At 39.5% G+C, this 14,548-nt stretch overlaps 1 protein-coding gene and 2 non-coding genes across 3 annotated transcripts in view; 1 reads left to right on the forward strand and 2 right to left on the reverse strand.

Annotated features, from left to right (window-relative positions):
• The window catches only part of LOC134314712 (cilia- and flagella-associated protein 46), a 92,542-nt gene that overhangs the window by 24,271 nt on the left and 53,723 nt on the right, over positions 1–14,548 (forward strand). The window contains exons 18-23 of the mRNA XM_062995404.1: positions 5,596–5,808; positions 7,630–7,837; positions 11,178–11,321; positions 11,473–11,583; positions 12,443–12,624; positions 13,149–13,280. Coding sequence (XP_062851474.1) covers positions 5,596–5,808; positions 7,630–7,837; positions 11,178–11,321; positions 11,473–11,583; positions 12,443–12,624; positions 13,149–13,280 — 990 coding nt within the window. The remainder of the gene's footprint in view (positions 1–5,595; positions 5,809–7,629; positions 7,838–11,177; positions 11,322–11,472; positions 11,584–12,442; positions 12,625–13,148; positions 13,281–14,548) is intronic.
• Positions 13,587–13,657, reverse strand: trnag-gcc (transfer RNA glycine (anticodon GCC)). Its single transcript has one exon. It is a non-coding gene; the product is annotated as a tRNA-Gly (tRNA).
• On the reverse strand, positions 14,447–14,517 carry trnag-gcc (transfer RNA glycine (anticodon GCC)). Its single transcript has one exon. It is a non-coding gene; the product is annotated as a tRNA-Gly (tRNA).

Below are 14,548 nucleotides of genomic sequence, written 5' to 3' on the forward strand. Positions count from 1 at the left end.
GACAACTGACCTGGATCTGTAGAGCAAACTGTTTAATTTAAAGCAATCTGACTTTGGGTATACCTTGTGTAAAAACATTGTGTAACTGATGGGTATACATTGTGTAATAAAGATTTAAACAATATATTAGGATTTTAGTGCAAACACGATTTCAAAAAAGCTAGGCTGGGACAGTAGGAGAAATGTAAATAAAAATAGCAATTATTAAAATCTTTTAATAATGTTATGAACTGTAGAGGGTACAATTCCTACTTGTATTGCAATTGTGCATTGAAAAATGTTCTTAAAGTTTTTGACTCAGGTGGCGCAGCGGTAAAAACACACGCTAGCCCACCAGAGCTGGGATCTCAAATCGAGTCTAGGCTCTGCCTGCCAGCTGGGCTGAGCAGCCACATGAACAACAATTGGCCTGTTGTTCTTATAGGGGACTCTCTGATGACTGATGCAACTACGATCTCTGCCTTCACAGAGACAGGGAGAGAGTGCGGATCAGGGTGTGTCTCTCCGTACACAGGGCTGGTCCGCAGCTGATCTCGTCTGGTGTAGGTGACAAAATGCATACGGCTGCTGCCCACGTTTCGGAGGGGGCGTGGGTTAGCTTCATTCTCCTCAGTCGGAGCCGGGGCTGGCATTAGTGGAGAGGAAACATGATGCAATCAGGCAATTGGACGCGCTAAAAAAGTCGGAAGAAAAACGGGCAGAAAATGCATAAAGAAAAATATATTTTTTTAAAAGTGTTTGACTACTTGCCAACACAGTTTTTTAGTTCCGAACCATGACCCATCCTTGATTCCTTCATATTCTTTCATTAATAAAAGCACCTCTTAACTGTTAATTCACCTAAATACCCGTAGAAAGTTCTAAAACTTCTAAAATGTAATTTACTTGTATTTCCCATGCCCCAACGTATTTGAAATGTGTTACAGGCATCAAATAATAAATGTGTATACTTATAAAAAATCAATTAGGTTAATAAGGTAAAACACAGAACCTTTCTTTTTTGTGCTGTTTTTAATGACATAGCTGTATTTACAATTCACAGCTTTAGGTTTTTATGTGAACGTTACTTTCCCAATTCAGCAAACTGGATTTGACTTGGTTTGTACATCACCTGGTGTTTTTTACTATAACCATTGCTTAATGCATCTTTAAATACCAAATATTTCAGTTATCCAAATATTAATATGTGTACCTGATGCTAAGAAACCCATGTTGGTTGAGCATGAGTGCAAATATGGTCACATGGAATCTGAAAATTGTCATGCATGGATGCATCATGCAATGACTTAATTTACCCCCTCTTATGCTGTTAGAATAAAGCTAGAGTTTATCCCATTCATTGTCTGCACATGGAAGAAGCTGTTTCACACTCAAGTCAGCATGTGAAGTCAGGATAATTAATGAGCATTTTTCAACACTGCTGCGTGCATTTAATTACTTTATTTACTCTTATTCAAAATGAAAAGCAGTTTCTAAAAGCCCTTGGTTTATGCCTTTGTAAACAAGGCTTTGTAATCAAGCACCCTTTTACCATGACAAGAAATGCAATTTATTTTATATTCAGCTGTATCAAGGGCCTATTCATGTTCTGCTAACATTAAATGACAAATTATTGCATGGGCTGGGAACCTGGAGGATTACTGTCCTCCTCTTCAAATCAGAATAATGTTCTCACTTTCTCCCACTTGAGCAGTCTTGGACACCATGGTGTCAGATTGCATGCTTTGTTTATTTTCAAAAAGAAAGTAAGTTAACCCTTTCTATAAGGGACTCACATGTAAATATGACATTCTGCTGCACATTTTGGTGCACATATTTCATTTGCTAAATGTACCATATTGGGGGACACTGAAAACATAAACTATAAACTGTGGAAAAGAATTACTAAAGCAATAAGCCACGAGAGACCGTGCGTTACTGTGATTTTATCATGGGGAAGGTTGTTTTGGCACGACGCGAAGCGGAGTGCATAAAACGTCTTTTCCCATGATAAAATGGCGGTCAACATAAAATATAATAAAATACAACAATGTTCAATTTATAAATGTTTTTATTTACAAAAACACTTACAAAAAGCATTCTTCCGCTACCCCAGGTAGTCCGTTAACAGTGTTGCTAGGCAACATGAGGGCGAACGTAACGTTCACTTTTTCTATTCAGTGGCGTATTAATATGGAATGATGTGAGGTGGTCATAGGTGTGCATTTATCAGGGATTTTACAACGGCTTCGAACGCAGCTCAGCCAATCAGGTTTTAGGACCGGAACTATCCGTTTTATAAATTTAGTTTTATCACTGTTAAGAGATACACAGATATTAGGTTTTGTGTTTTAAGAAACTGACTCTTATACATAGAATTAATAAGAAGATAAAAAAAAGGATTAGAAACATGAACACAACAAATGTTGAACTGTTCTGACAGTATATATATATACACCGATCAGCCATAACAATAAAACCACCTCCTCGTTTCTACACACATTGTCCATTTTATCAGCTCCACTTACCATATAGAAGCATTTTGTAGTTCTACAATTACTGACTGTAGTCCATCTGTTTCTCTGCATGCTTCATTAGCTTTGTTTCATGCTGTTCTTCAATGGTCAGGACTCTCCCAAGACCACTACAGAGCAGGTATTATTTAGGTGGTGGATCATTCTTAGCACTGCAGTGACACTGACATGGTGGTGGTGTGTTAGTGTGTGTTGTGCTGGTATGAGTGAATCAGACACAGCAATGCTGATGGAGTTTTTAAACACCTCACTGTCACTGCTGGACTGAGAATAGTCCACCAACCAAAAATATCCAGCCAACAGCGCCCCGTAGGCAGCGTCTTGTGACCGCTGATGAAGGTCTAAAACTTAAACTTAAACACCAGCAACATATGAGCGATCGTCTCTGACTTTACATCTACAAGGTGAACCAACTAGGTAGGAGTGTCTAATAGAGTGGACAGTGAGTGGACACGGTATTTAAAAACTCCAGCAGCGCTTCTGTTTCTGATTCACTCATACCAGCACAACACACACTAACACACCACCACCATGTCATTGTCACTGCAGTGCTGAGAATGATCCACCACCTAAATAATACCTACTCTGTAGTGGTCCTGTGTGGTTCCTGACCATTGAAGAACAGCATGAAACAAAGCTAACAAAGCATGCAGAGAAACAGATGGACTACAGTCAGTAATTGTAGAACTGCAAAGTGCTTCTATATGGTAAGTGGAGCTGATAAAATGTACAGTGAGTGTAGAAACAAGGAGGTGGTTTTAATGTTATGGCTGATCAGTATGTATATATATACAGTGTATCACAAAAGTGAGTACACCCCTCACATTTCTGCAAATATTTTATTATATCTTTTCATGGGACGACACTATAGACATGAAACTTGGATATAACTTAGAGTAGTCAGTGTACAACTTGTATAGCAGTGTAGATTTACTGTCTTCTGAAAATAACTCAACACACAGCCATTAATGTCTAAATAGCTGGCAACATAAGTGAGTACACCCCACAGTGAACATGTCCAAATTGTGCCCAAAGTGTCAATATTTTGTGTGACCACCATTATTATCACTGCCTTAACCCTCCTGGGCATGGAATTCACCAGAGCTGCACAGGTTGCTACTGGAATCCTCTTCCACTCCTCCATGATAACATCACGGAGCTGGTGGATGTTAGACACCTTGAACTCCTCCACCTTCCACTTGAGGATGCGCCACAGGTGCTCAATTGGGTTTAGTCCATCACCTTTACCTTCAGCTTCCTCAGCAAGGCAGTTGTCATCTTGGAGGTTGTGTTTGGGGTCGTTATCCTGTTGGAAAACTGCCATGAGGCCCAGTTTTCGAAGGGAGGGGATCATGCTCTGTTTCAGAATGTCACAGTACATGTTGGAATTAATGTTTCCCTCAATGAACTGCAGCTCCCCAGTGCCAGCAACACTCATGCAGCCCAAGACTATGATGCTACCACCACCATGCTTGACTGTAGGCAAGAGACAGTTGTCTTGGTACTTCTCACCAGGGCGCCGCCACACATGCTGGACACCATCTGAGCCAAACAAGTTTATCTTGGTCTCGTCAGACCACAGGGCATTCCAGTAATCCATGTTCTTGGACTGCTTGTCTTCAGCAAACTGTTTGCGGGCTTTCTTGTGTGTCAGCTTCCTTCTGGGATGACGACCATGCAGACCGAGTTGATGCAGTGTGCGGCGTATGGTCTGAGCACTGACAGGCTGACCTCCCACGTCTTCAACCTCTGCAGCAATGCTGGCAGCACTCATGTGTCTATTTTTTAAAGCCAACCTCTGGATATGACGCCGAACACGTGGACTCAACCTCTTTGGTCGACCCTGGCGAAGCCTGTTCCGAGTGGAACCTGTCCTGGAAAACAGCTGTATGACCTTGGCCACCATGCTGTAGCTCAGTTTCAGGGTGTTAGCAATTTTCTTATAGCCCAGGCCATCTTTGTGGAGAGCAACAATTCTATTTCTCACATCCTCAGAGAGTTCTTTGCCATGAGGTGCCATGTTGAATATCCAGTGGCCAGTATGAGAGAATTGTACCCAAAACACCAAATTTAACAGCCCTGCTCCCCATTTACACCTGGGACCTTGACACATGACACCAGGGAGGGACAACGACACATTTGGGCACAATTTGGACATGTTCACTGTGGGGTGTACTCACTTATGTTGCCAGCTATTTAGACATTAATGGCTGTATGTTGAGTTATTTTCAGAAGACAGTAAATCTACACTGCTATACAAGCTGTACACTGACTACTCTAAGTTATATCCAAGTTTCATGTCTATAGTGTTGTCCCATGAAAAGATGTAATGAAATATTTGCAGAAATGTGAGGGGTGTACTCACTTTTGTGATACACTGTACGTATATATGTGTGTGTGTGTGTGTGTGTGTGTGTGTGAATAAAGAAATAAAAAAGAAACAGATAATAAATATACTCTATTTTAATGAAAGTGGATACATTTGTGCAAATCTTGTGCTGTAAAGTGACCATATAGTCTAAGTGAGGGTAGATCGGTTGACAGTCTCAATAAAAAGTTTGAGTTGATAATGTGTACACTTCCACAGGCAGTGGAAGTGTGGAAGTTTGGGTCAGGAGGGTGATGTCCCTGGAGAAGAAGCTGTTTTGCAACCTGAAGTTGCAAGAGTGAAGAGTTCTGTAATGCCTGCTAGATAGACAGTATCAGTGTGACGAGTGGTTTGCAGATGTTATCAGCATCACTCTTGGTAAATAGTGTCCAAATTTGCCAGCTTGAGTCAAATGATTTTTGTGCTTTATTAAAAAGTCCCATAACAAAGAACTTGTGGAAGGTTTGTCTTTTGATGCATGCTCAATAATCCAGGTACACAAATCCACAAAGTTGAATCAGTTCATCTGGACACAAGTTTGTTGTAGAAAACAACAAACTTGTGTCCAGATGAACTGATTCAACTTTGTGGATTTGTGGAAGGTTTGTAACTTATTTTCCCATAGAAAATCAACAAAACATGTTGCAAAATATTTTGCATGGATGTGTTTCCTCTCTAATTGCTTTCTTCTCATCCTGTTATCACTGTCTGTAGTGACTGGATTCGAGAGCTTTCCATCTACGCTACAAATAACTTCATGCAGGGAGCAGAAGTAGGGGCGGAACTGCAGGAGTCATGGCTGGTAGCTAATGCGGCTGTGTACCTGTGGAACTATAACTGTCACATTCTGTCCACGGGGGGCCAGCACACTCTAGTGCCCACATTCAGCAGATTGGTGGAATTACTCAAACAGACAGGACATGCTGGGTAAGGCTTTTTTCATCAAACATTATTAGAATGTTCAGTAATTGAAAGTTTCAAAGAGGTTAGACTGTAACGGTGCAAAATGAATAATGACTGATGATAATACGTTAGCTAAATAATGCAAACAGTGTAGAGGTATTGTGTCAGTAGAAACAAAAAACAGAACTCAGACTTTTGTAGAAGAATAGTAAATACTGTAACTCAGAATCACTGTGTCACAACTGTGTGAACTCTGAACTATCCCAGTTTAGTTATTTGGCAACAGAAGATTTTGTAACAATGATTTACAGAAAAAATACTTGGATTCATATGTGGACACCTCTTGATTATTATTATCCGTTATTGGTGCCAGCTTTGTGGCAACAGTTTGTGACAGGTTTTGTACCGCTCTGCACAAAGAGAGGTCACTAAAGGCCATGTTAAACATCAGTGCCTAACACTGCCAAGCTCGTAGTCATGTACTCACATACTTTGGGCCATATAGTGTATCTATTATTATAAAGGAGCTTGTAAGGGTTAGAGCCATCCTTCAAGCTTCTGGAAATGGAAAACATCTTCATTGTGGTAAATATTGTTGTAAGATGTTGGATCATACTTAAAGTGTACCAGAAACTGGGTTAACTTCATCCTGGTGTCCATTAAACCACTCTTAAACCATTTTAGCAGTGTGTGGGGTATCCTTAAATACAGGAACATTGTTATGATAGTGTTTGGTCCTTTAAAAGAGCCAGTATTTGTAGACTCTTCAATGACCACACAAAGCAATCAATGGATTTAGTGATTTTCACCAGATACTGTCATGGATCCCCTGTAGCTACCAATTGACAGCAGACATTAGGATTTGAAGTCATCCACTGACTTTATCAAAAATATTTATTGTGTTGTGAATTGGATTTTGAATGGATAGTGTTACCATTTCTACCCATCATTCTACAATAGATCTACAGATTGGTGTGTCTTTGAACTACCATCTTTGGGTTTCTTGACAGATTTTTAATGGGGTTTAAATCTGGGATTTGGCTCAGCCACTCAAGTTCATTTAGAGTCCTTTATAAAATCTATTTAGTGTTGTTTTGGGTGTATGATTCAGGCCATTGCCGAGTTTTAAAAAAAGTTGAACTGTCACACTAGTCTAAGTTTGTGTACACTTTAAAGGAGGGTTTCTTCAAGAATGTTTTCCCACCAAGGATCTCCACCATGCTTCACCGTACAGATGGTCTTGTGGTACATTTATTGTTTTTGTTTGTGGAAATATATCTGAAAATTGAAATTAAAGTAGTTACCCTGGGCCGCTCAGGTGGCGCAGCGGTAAAAAAATAACCCGCTAGTGCACCAGAGCTGGGATTTCGAGTACATCATATCGAATCTCAGCTCTGCCATCCGGCTGGGCTGAGCGGCCACATGAACAACGATTGGCCTGTTGTACATATAGGGGTGAGGTATTAAGCCGGATAGGGACTCTCTCATAACTGATAAACTACGACCTCTGCTGGCTGATTGATGGTCACGGGCAATTGGACGCGCTAAAAAGTCTTGAGAAAAAGGGGGAGAAAATGCATAAAGAAAACATATAAAAAAAAAGTAGTTACCCCGTAGTATCGCTGATTTTATGTCGGACATTGCCACAGTTTCCTGTTTTTTACAGTTTTGCTGAAAAATTGCTGGAGTGGTCTTAAAAAGGATGCACAAATAAAAAATAAAATGCACAAAAGTCAAAAAAACTTGTTTGCTCACCTCAAGTTGTTAACTGAGCTAATGCCTTTAGCCATTTCAGTTTATATAGTGTCCAGTTTTTTATTGTGTTGAACTGTGTATGTGTTTTAGGGAGGTTATGCTACTGGTCCTGTTGTGTAATACTGTGGCCCAGGGTATCATCCAGCCCTGGTGTGTATCACCTGGACTTACTACTCAGGAGGAGACAGAGCCACAGCCTTTGACTGACAAGGCTAAGAAGGGTGGAGGGAAACTAGGCTTCACTCCTGGTCTTGGTTTGGAAGCGGCTGCTGTGCAGGACATCAAGAAAGCTCTACAGGTAAGACACATAGAGGAACGCTGAGATCATTACTTGTGTCAGTAAGAATGACCTTTCCTGAACCCTGCAGATAAGAAGGTGTATTCAGGCTGTTTGTTTGTGCGGTCTGAGCTGTAAAGTTATTTCAGCAGTACTCTCCAGGCATCTACACACCTACACAACACTCTAAAAGCTTATTAATGTTGACAGTAGCTAAAGCTGATCCACAGAGAAGCAACAGCTCACAGAACAGTCATAACTTCAGCAGTTTTTATCCTAACCTCTGTCCACTTCATACACACATCATCGCATCAGTGCCATGATGTGTCCAAGTCAGACTTTTGTTTTTAGACTCTCAGATGTGGTGAGTTGGGTGACTTGTTTAATAGTGGATACACTATACAGCCAAATGTAAGTAAATGCAACTTTTACTTACTAAGTGCAGGTGTTTCAGCCACGCCCATTGCTAACAGGTGTATAACTGTGATTTTTACCAGCTTTGTGGAAACAGTTTGGTGAATGCCTTTTATGTTTCAGTCTAACTGTGCAAGGTCTATAGAGAGAGGGTTTGATGAGTTAGGTGCACAGAGCCCTTACCCTAACACCTTTGAGAAGGCCAGGCTCACAATCAGCAATCCAATTCCTTTCATTCACCATCAGTTCTCGTTCACCATCGCCTGTATTGACTAAAGGGTGCATTCACAGACATACTCCAATTTAAAAAAAAAAGCCCTTGCAGAAGAGTGGAGGCTGTTATAGATGCCATTTGGCAGGGGACTCTTTCCTTCTGAATTCTTTCCCCTACCTTCCTACTTTCATGGTGGCTGACAGTAACCTGCTTTCTACCTTGCTAATTATGGCTACACATTTGCAATAATAGGTGTTTCATATAAATATCTCGTAGGCCCTCAGGTGGTGCAACACTCTATTATGCTAGCCCAGTCGAACATGGATCTAAGCTGTGCTTTCGGCCAGCTGGGTGTCTACACAGACATAATTGGCTATGCCTGAACGGGGGTGGCCAAAGCCCGGCAATGGATTAAAAACCTGTTCAGGGTATTTCTGCCTTTTGTCCTGTGTTTTCCAGTAAAGCTGGACCTGCCGTAACCATGACCAGGATAAAGCAGTTGATGAAAATGAAATGAATGAATGAGACTAGTGGCCTAGTGTTTTAATCATTTTATTTTAAAAATGAATGCAGTATTGACCCTTAGGTATAGACTGTTTTAGAAGTATTCCTCATTTGCATAGTGTTCACAGGACAGGTTCTGAATCCACAGTGATCTTGGCTTACAAGTTCTTCCTGAAGATGAATAAATGAATGAATTAATAAATGAATGAAATACTGGTTTATTTAAAAAAATACTGTCCTGACACGTTACATTCAGCCGTTTGTTTCTCAATCTGTCACTCTAAATCGAACCACCCAGATGCTTCTCTAAACCTGTATTAAACTTTCATTTAATTATGTTTTATTGGATTTTTGTCAGGATGTTGATTAGCTGTGTCTAATTACGTCTTAATTGGGTTGTGATGAGCTGAATGAACTTCTTCATGATGTCCTATTTAGCTCGAAGAAGGTTTAAAATAAAATTACAAAATTAACCTCTTCTTCACATCATAAAAGCACCAATAACTACATCACTACTAGACTGAGATGGGGACTCGAGTCTGCGACTATATATGTAATTATATATAATTATTATTATTATAAATATTCTGCTCTCTAATAACGCTCTGGCCGTCTTAACCCGCAACGCACGAAATGGGTAAATGTTACAGCCAGCTTCCGGCTTAGTGATGAAGCATCGTTCCCTACTCCCTACAGTTTGAAGTTCACTTCATTTGGACATTTTCGTTACCTTTGGATTGGAATATCACTTAAAATGGTGGAATACCCTCCGTAGTGCACTTCACAGGACAACTGGGGTGAATGGAACGCTCCTACAGAATTGGCGCTAATGGTTGAAAGACGCTTTCTGAACCAATCAGAGCTTCTGATATTAATGTTTTGTAAGAAATGCTGTTATTTGCATTTATTCAGTTTGCTTCACACAGATGATGTGTTAATGAAACGCTTTACTTCACAACCGGGAAAAGTTTGGAGGTTTTTAATTATAAGCACATTTACAAAATAACGAATTCTATTCCTAATGGGACAACACACGGTTATAAATTTAATAGCATCTGGAAGAACATAAGCTAAGGTAAGCAGTGGTTATGATTTTTTTTGCTGTGTTTTGGATTTTGGCCACTCTGTCATGATAATCGCACGCTTTTGTTTTGCAATGAAAACAAAACATATCAGTTTAAGCTTTTAACTGGTACCTTCTTGTTACGGAAATTACATTCATTTGCTCAATGAATAGGAAAGTAAAGGCACTAAGTAAAACAGCAAAATACAGTTGCCAGTCTCTTGTTGTTTTTTATGTGAACTTACTTATTATTTGTTTATTTCTACGCTACATTTCCAATATATGTTTTGTGTATATTATATTGACTCGTGATTTGACTCGGACTCTAGCCTAAAGACTTGTGACCTGACTTGGACTTTAGCCTAAAGACTCCTGACTTGACTCGGACTTGTATTTTGTCACTTGTAAACATCTCTGCTACAAGAGGTAATAACTTCAATTCCAGGCTTAATTAAATGTAAGTGAATAATTAATGCAGAAGTATGGCATTAATTCTGAGTGGAATAGCAGTTTTCCTGCACATTAAATGCTGCTCTTTTATAATATCAGTAGATAAATTGTTTTGCTGTTGATATTCTCATTTGTTTGAAAAAAGATATGTAAGTGTAAATGCAGCAAATAAGACAGAGATTATCTAGGAAAATAAATGTGAAAGTGTCAGATCTCTCTGTATGTTTGAAGATACTGTTAATCTCGCAGCTTGATCTAATTGGAAATCAGAATGAAAAGAAGGCTGGGTGGTTGGGTAAAAGACAATTAGAAAAAAAACAAGAAAATTAGAGGGATGAATGGATGGGATTAATTTTCAATACTTAGTCTTCTGATACTTTAATACTGAATAAGAAACCATCATGCTACTGTGATAAACATAGCCACGTTGATGCCACTGCATCAGGAATCAGTGTTTACTTAAAGACGTTTATTCCACCACAGTCTTTGCTGTTCATGAATAAAACATGGCTGACTCTCTTTTTAAGTGCTAGCACTTAATCTTATGACACCATGGTTACAGCAGAAAAAAACATGACCCACTATTGGTCACCCTATAACAACTGGACTTGTGGCAAGGCGGTGCCACTGATAAGTGGGTAATATCTGAAATACCTACATCCAGATCATCTACAGTCATGTGGTCATGTCATGTATTTCTCTTTTGTGTCTTGTAGTTATGTGAATATGCTATGCACCTGTCCAGTGTGAACAATGACAAGTTGCCCATTATGGTTAGGAAGCAGATCATCAGCACATGGGTGAATATCAAACAACTGCTCCAACAGCAGATTGGTCAAAAACTCGACATTGATGAGGTGGTAGGTGAAGGCTTTTTGTGAAACTGTCAGTATGTGCTAGAGGATACTGTAGTATTAACTGTATTTAATAAATACTAATGATAAAAAAGAGTGAAGTTAGTGCTGCGCAAATAAATATGTGTTATGATCTTGTTATTGCAATGTTTTATAGTGTAAAAATGAGGCAGTGGCAGCCATGTCCCGGGTCCTGGTTGGAGTGGAGATGCTGAGGTGTAATTGTAACCCTGGACTGATGGAATTCACGGTGCCCAACCTTGCAGTAGTAAGGACTACTAAAAAGTGGCAACTAACAATGGCTGTTTTTAATGTAGTGGCACATAGAGTTTAAATTAGATATTGTACAAAATTCTATATTGCAAAGGGATGTGGACACACACACATACCTGTCTATGCTACTTGGTGGGGACACATACTGTAACTAGATGGTGCCTGGTGGGGACCTGCCCTTCTAAGTGGTTTACAGACAAAGTGGAGGCTTATCCTGGATCAGGTAACTTCTGGTATGCTATTTCACTTTAAATACTTAAACTGAAGAGAAGATGTAACCAGTGAAATACAGTTAAACAGCTGTATTGTTTGCTGAACAGATGCATACAACACAAAAACACAAAAAGATTGACAGCTGCTTTACTGACCTGTAACTTAAAAGCTTACATGGATCATAACAATTGTTGTTAAGACCCTGATGAAGATAAAATGTACACTATATTGACAAAAGTACTGGTACACACCTCACACACACACATAATCATACACACGGGATATAAGAAGTCACCTGGCCAGGCGAGGCCAAATCTCAGCTTTGCTATCAATTACACAGACATTATTGGCTATAGCTGTTGGAAGAGATGGATAAGGAGATTCCTCATTGCTGCTGCAATTGCGGCCTCTGCTGGCTGCTCTATGGTGCCTGCACAGAGATGGTTAATACTGGAGGGCAGTACATGACTATCCATACTCTCATTCTCTCATACTGTTCTTCTTTAACAGTATTGTTTGTACTGGTTTTACCACCCAAAGTCCTAAAGTGTTTTTTTCTATCATGTTTCTCATAATTTACAACCTTTATTCTTTCCATCTTTGCCTGTTTTGCATTTTGTCTCTCTCATTTTCTGTGGCAGCTGGTACGAATGGCATCTGAATGTAAATGGTCTGATCCGGTGGTGGCGCTGTACGTATGGTCTCAGCTTGCTCACTTTGCACACCAGAGCTCTGATCACGACCTAGTTGAGATCTGCACTGAGAACGCCATGAAGCTGGAGCAGACTGCCGTCCTTAAGGCAAAGATGACAGTGTATAATCTGTGAGTGCTTTTTTTTTACTGTGTTGTACTAGAGGACTGGAGAAACCTGATGCAAATCATACTTATCTGAGGCTGACTTGATGTCAAAGCTTTAGCATTTATTTAATGAGCCTGTAAAGTAGGGTAATAAATAAATCAAAAAGGCTGACTTTTCTGTCGGCTTGGACTAACAAAGAGATCTATATTGATGGCACTTTTGGTTTGTTTTGTTTGTTAAATTCAAAATGTGCACAAAATGTTTACTAAAGGTTGTGTTCTGTAGAGGATCTTATTTTCACTCAAAAGATGTCATTTGTATTTTTTTTTTAAATACATAAAATCCATCTGAAATATGAACATTCCACAAGACCTTAGGTGTTACAGGTTCACACAACCATCTAGTGGCCATGAGAGGATCTTACCATAAACAAGACTATTTGTTGGGTTAAAACTGTAGAATCTGTTTGGGTTCAGTTACTGTTTAGCTGACACATTTGAAATGTATTTGGACTAACATTTGATTACGACCTGAAATGTGGGTGTAGGTACAGTGTGAAAGAGGTGCAGGAGATGCTCAGCAGTGCTGCATGTTTGAGAGGACTGAGCATGGTACATAAGTCCAGAGGACATCTGGCCAAATACACAGAGGCTCTTGAGATACTTCAGTCCAGCATCAGGTCAGTCTGAGAGACCAGCTTTGTATATGTTAAGATCATACTTAAAACAGTGCCTTATTATAAAAAAGAATGTGTACAAAATTTAATACAGTTCCAAAAAATAAACATGCAAATACATCACTTACTAAAACACTACTTTTGTTCCAAAATGTATTGTAAATGTTATTTAAAATTACCACTAAAACAATATTCATTTTATTGATTAATTAATGGGTAAACTTGAGTGTAAAATTTCTGCAAAGTGATAAACAGTTTTTATGATGTTTTGTAAAAGGCTGTTACCACATGAAGTTTAAAAGGAATATATGCATTGGCTGGGAATCGAACCCGGGCCTCCCGCGTGGCAGGCGAGAATTCTACCACTGAACCACCAATGCTTGTTTGTGAACTTAACTTGAAAGCATCTTGTGTCCTGACCCTACTAAAACAATATTCATTTTATTTTAATTAAAAGTTTCATCTTGGTCAGAGTCCTATACAATAGGTACAATGCATAACAGTCAGTCCATCACAGGGTTTTAGCAAAGTTGGGACATTTTGTAAAATTGCCTAATGACATTAATCTGCTTGATATAATATATTTGCCCCGTCCCAACATTTTTGGAATGTGTTGCAGGAATCAAATTTTAAATTTGCTTATGTTTACAAAATACAGGCATAACAATTTCAGTGGTGCTATTATCCAGCAGGGCGTCTACAGAAACATAATTAGCTGCTAAGCATTAACACACCACGGTCAGGACTCCAATCTATCGCAGGGCCTCAGCTGTGCACCCCTCAGACATAATCAATCTTGTCTGTATGTAGACCAGCCGATAACACAGCAAAAACACAATTGGTCATGTTTGAGAGAGGGAGCATTGGATGGGGTCTCCTCACATTGCCTCTGTTATATGCAATCTGCATGATTTAGGAGGAGGATTTTGGGTGGTTTAGATAGATACTTTTAGAGATTAGTGTGAACAGAGTAAAATAGTCAATACACATTTTCATTCTACCCTACACCCTGCCCCAACCTCTATCCAATAATCTTCCCCTCCTGCCATTTACACTCTTTCATCCTGTTATAATCAATGAAGTAGTTAAACCTGTAAGCAGTTCTTTGACGAAGACTTTTGCTTCAAGATAAAAGTCTAACATCAGACATGCGATAAGAAAAGTATAGTTGCATTGGCCGGGAATCGAACCCGGGCCTCCCGCGTGGCAGGCGAGAATTCTACCACTGAACCACCAATGCTTATACAGAGAGCTTCCCTGAGCTTGAATCT

This window comes from Trichomycterus rosablanca, chromosome 5 (assembly GCF_030014385.1).
Source record: "Trichomycterus rosablanca isolate fTriRos1 chromosome 5, fTriRos1.hap1, whole genome shotgun sequence".
Taxonomy (NCBI): Eukaryota; Metazoa; Chordata; class Actinopteri; order Siluriformes; family Trichomycteridae; genus Trichomycterus; species Trichomycterus rosablanca.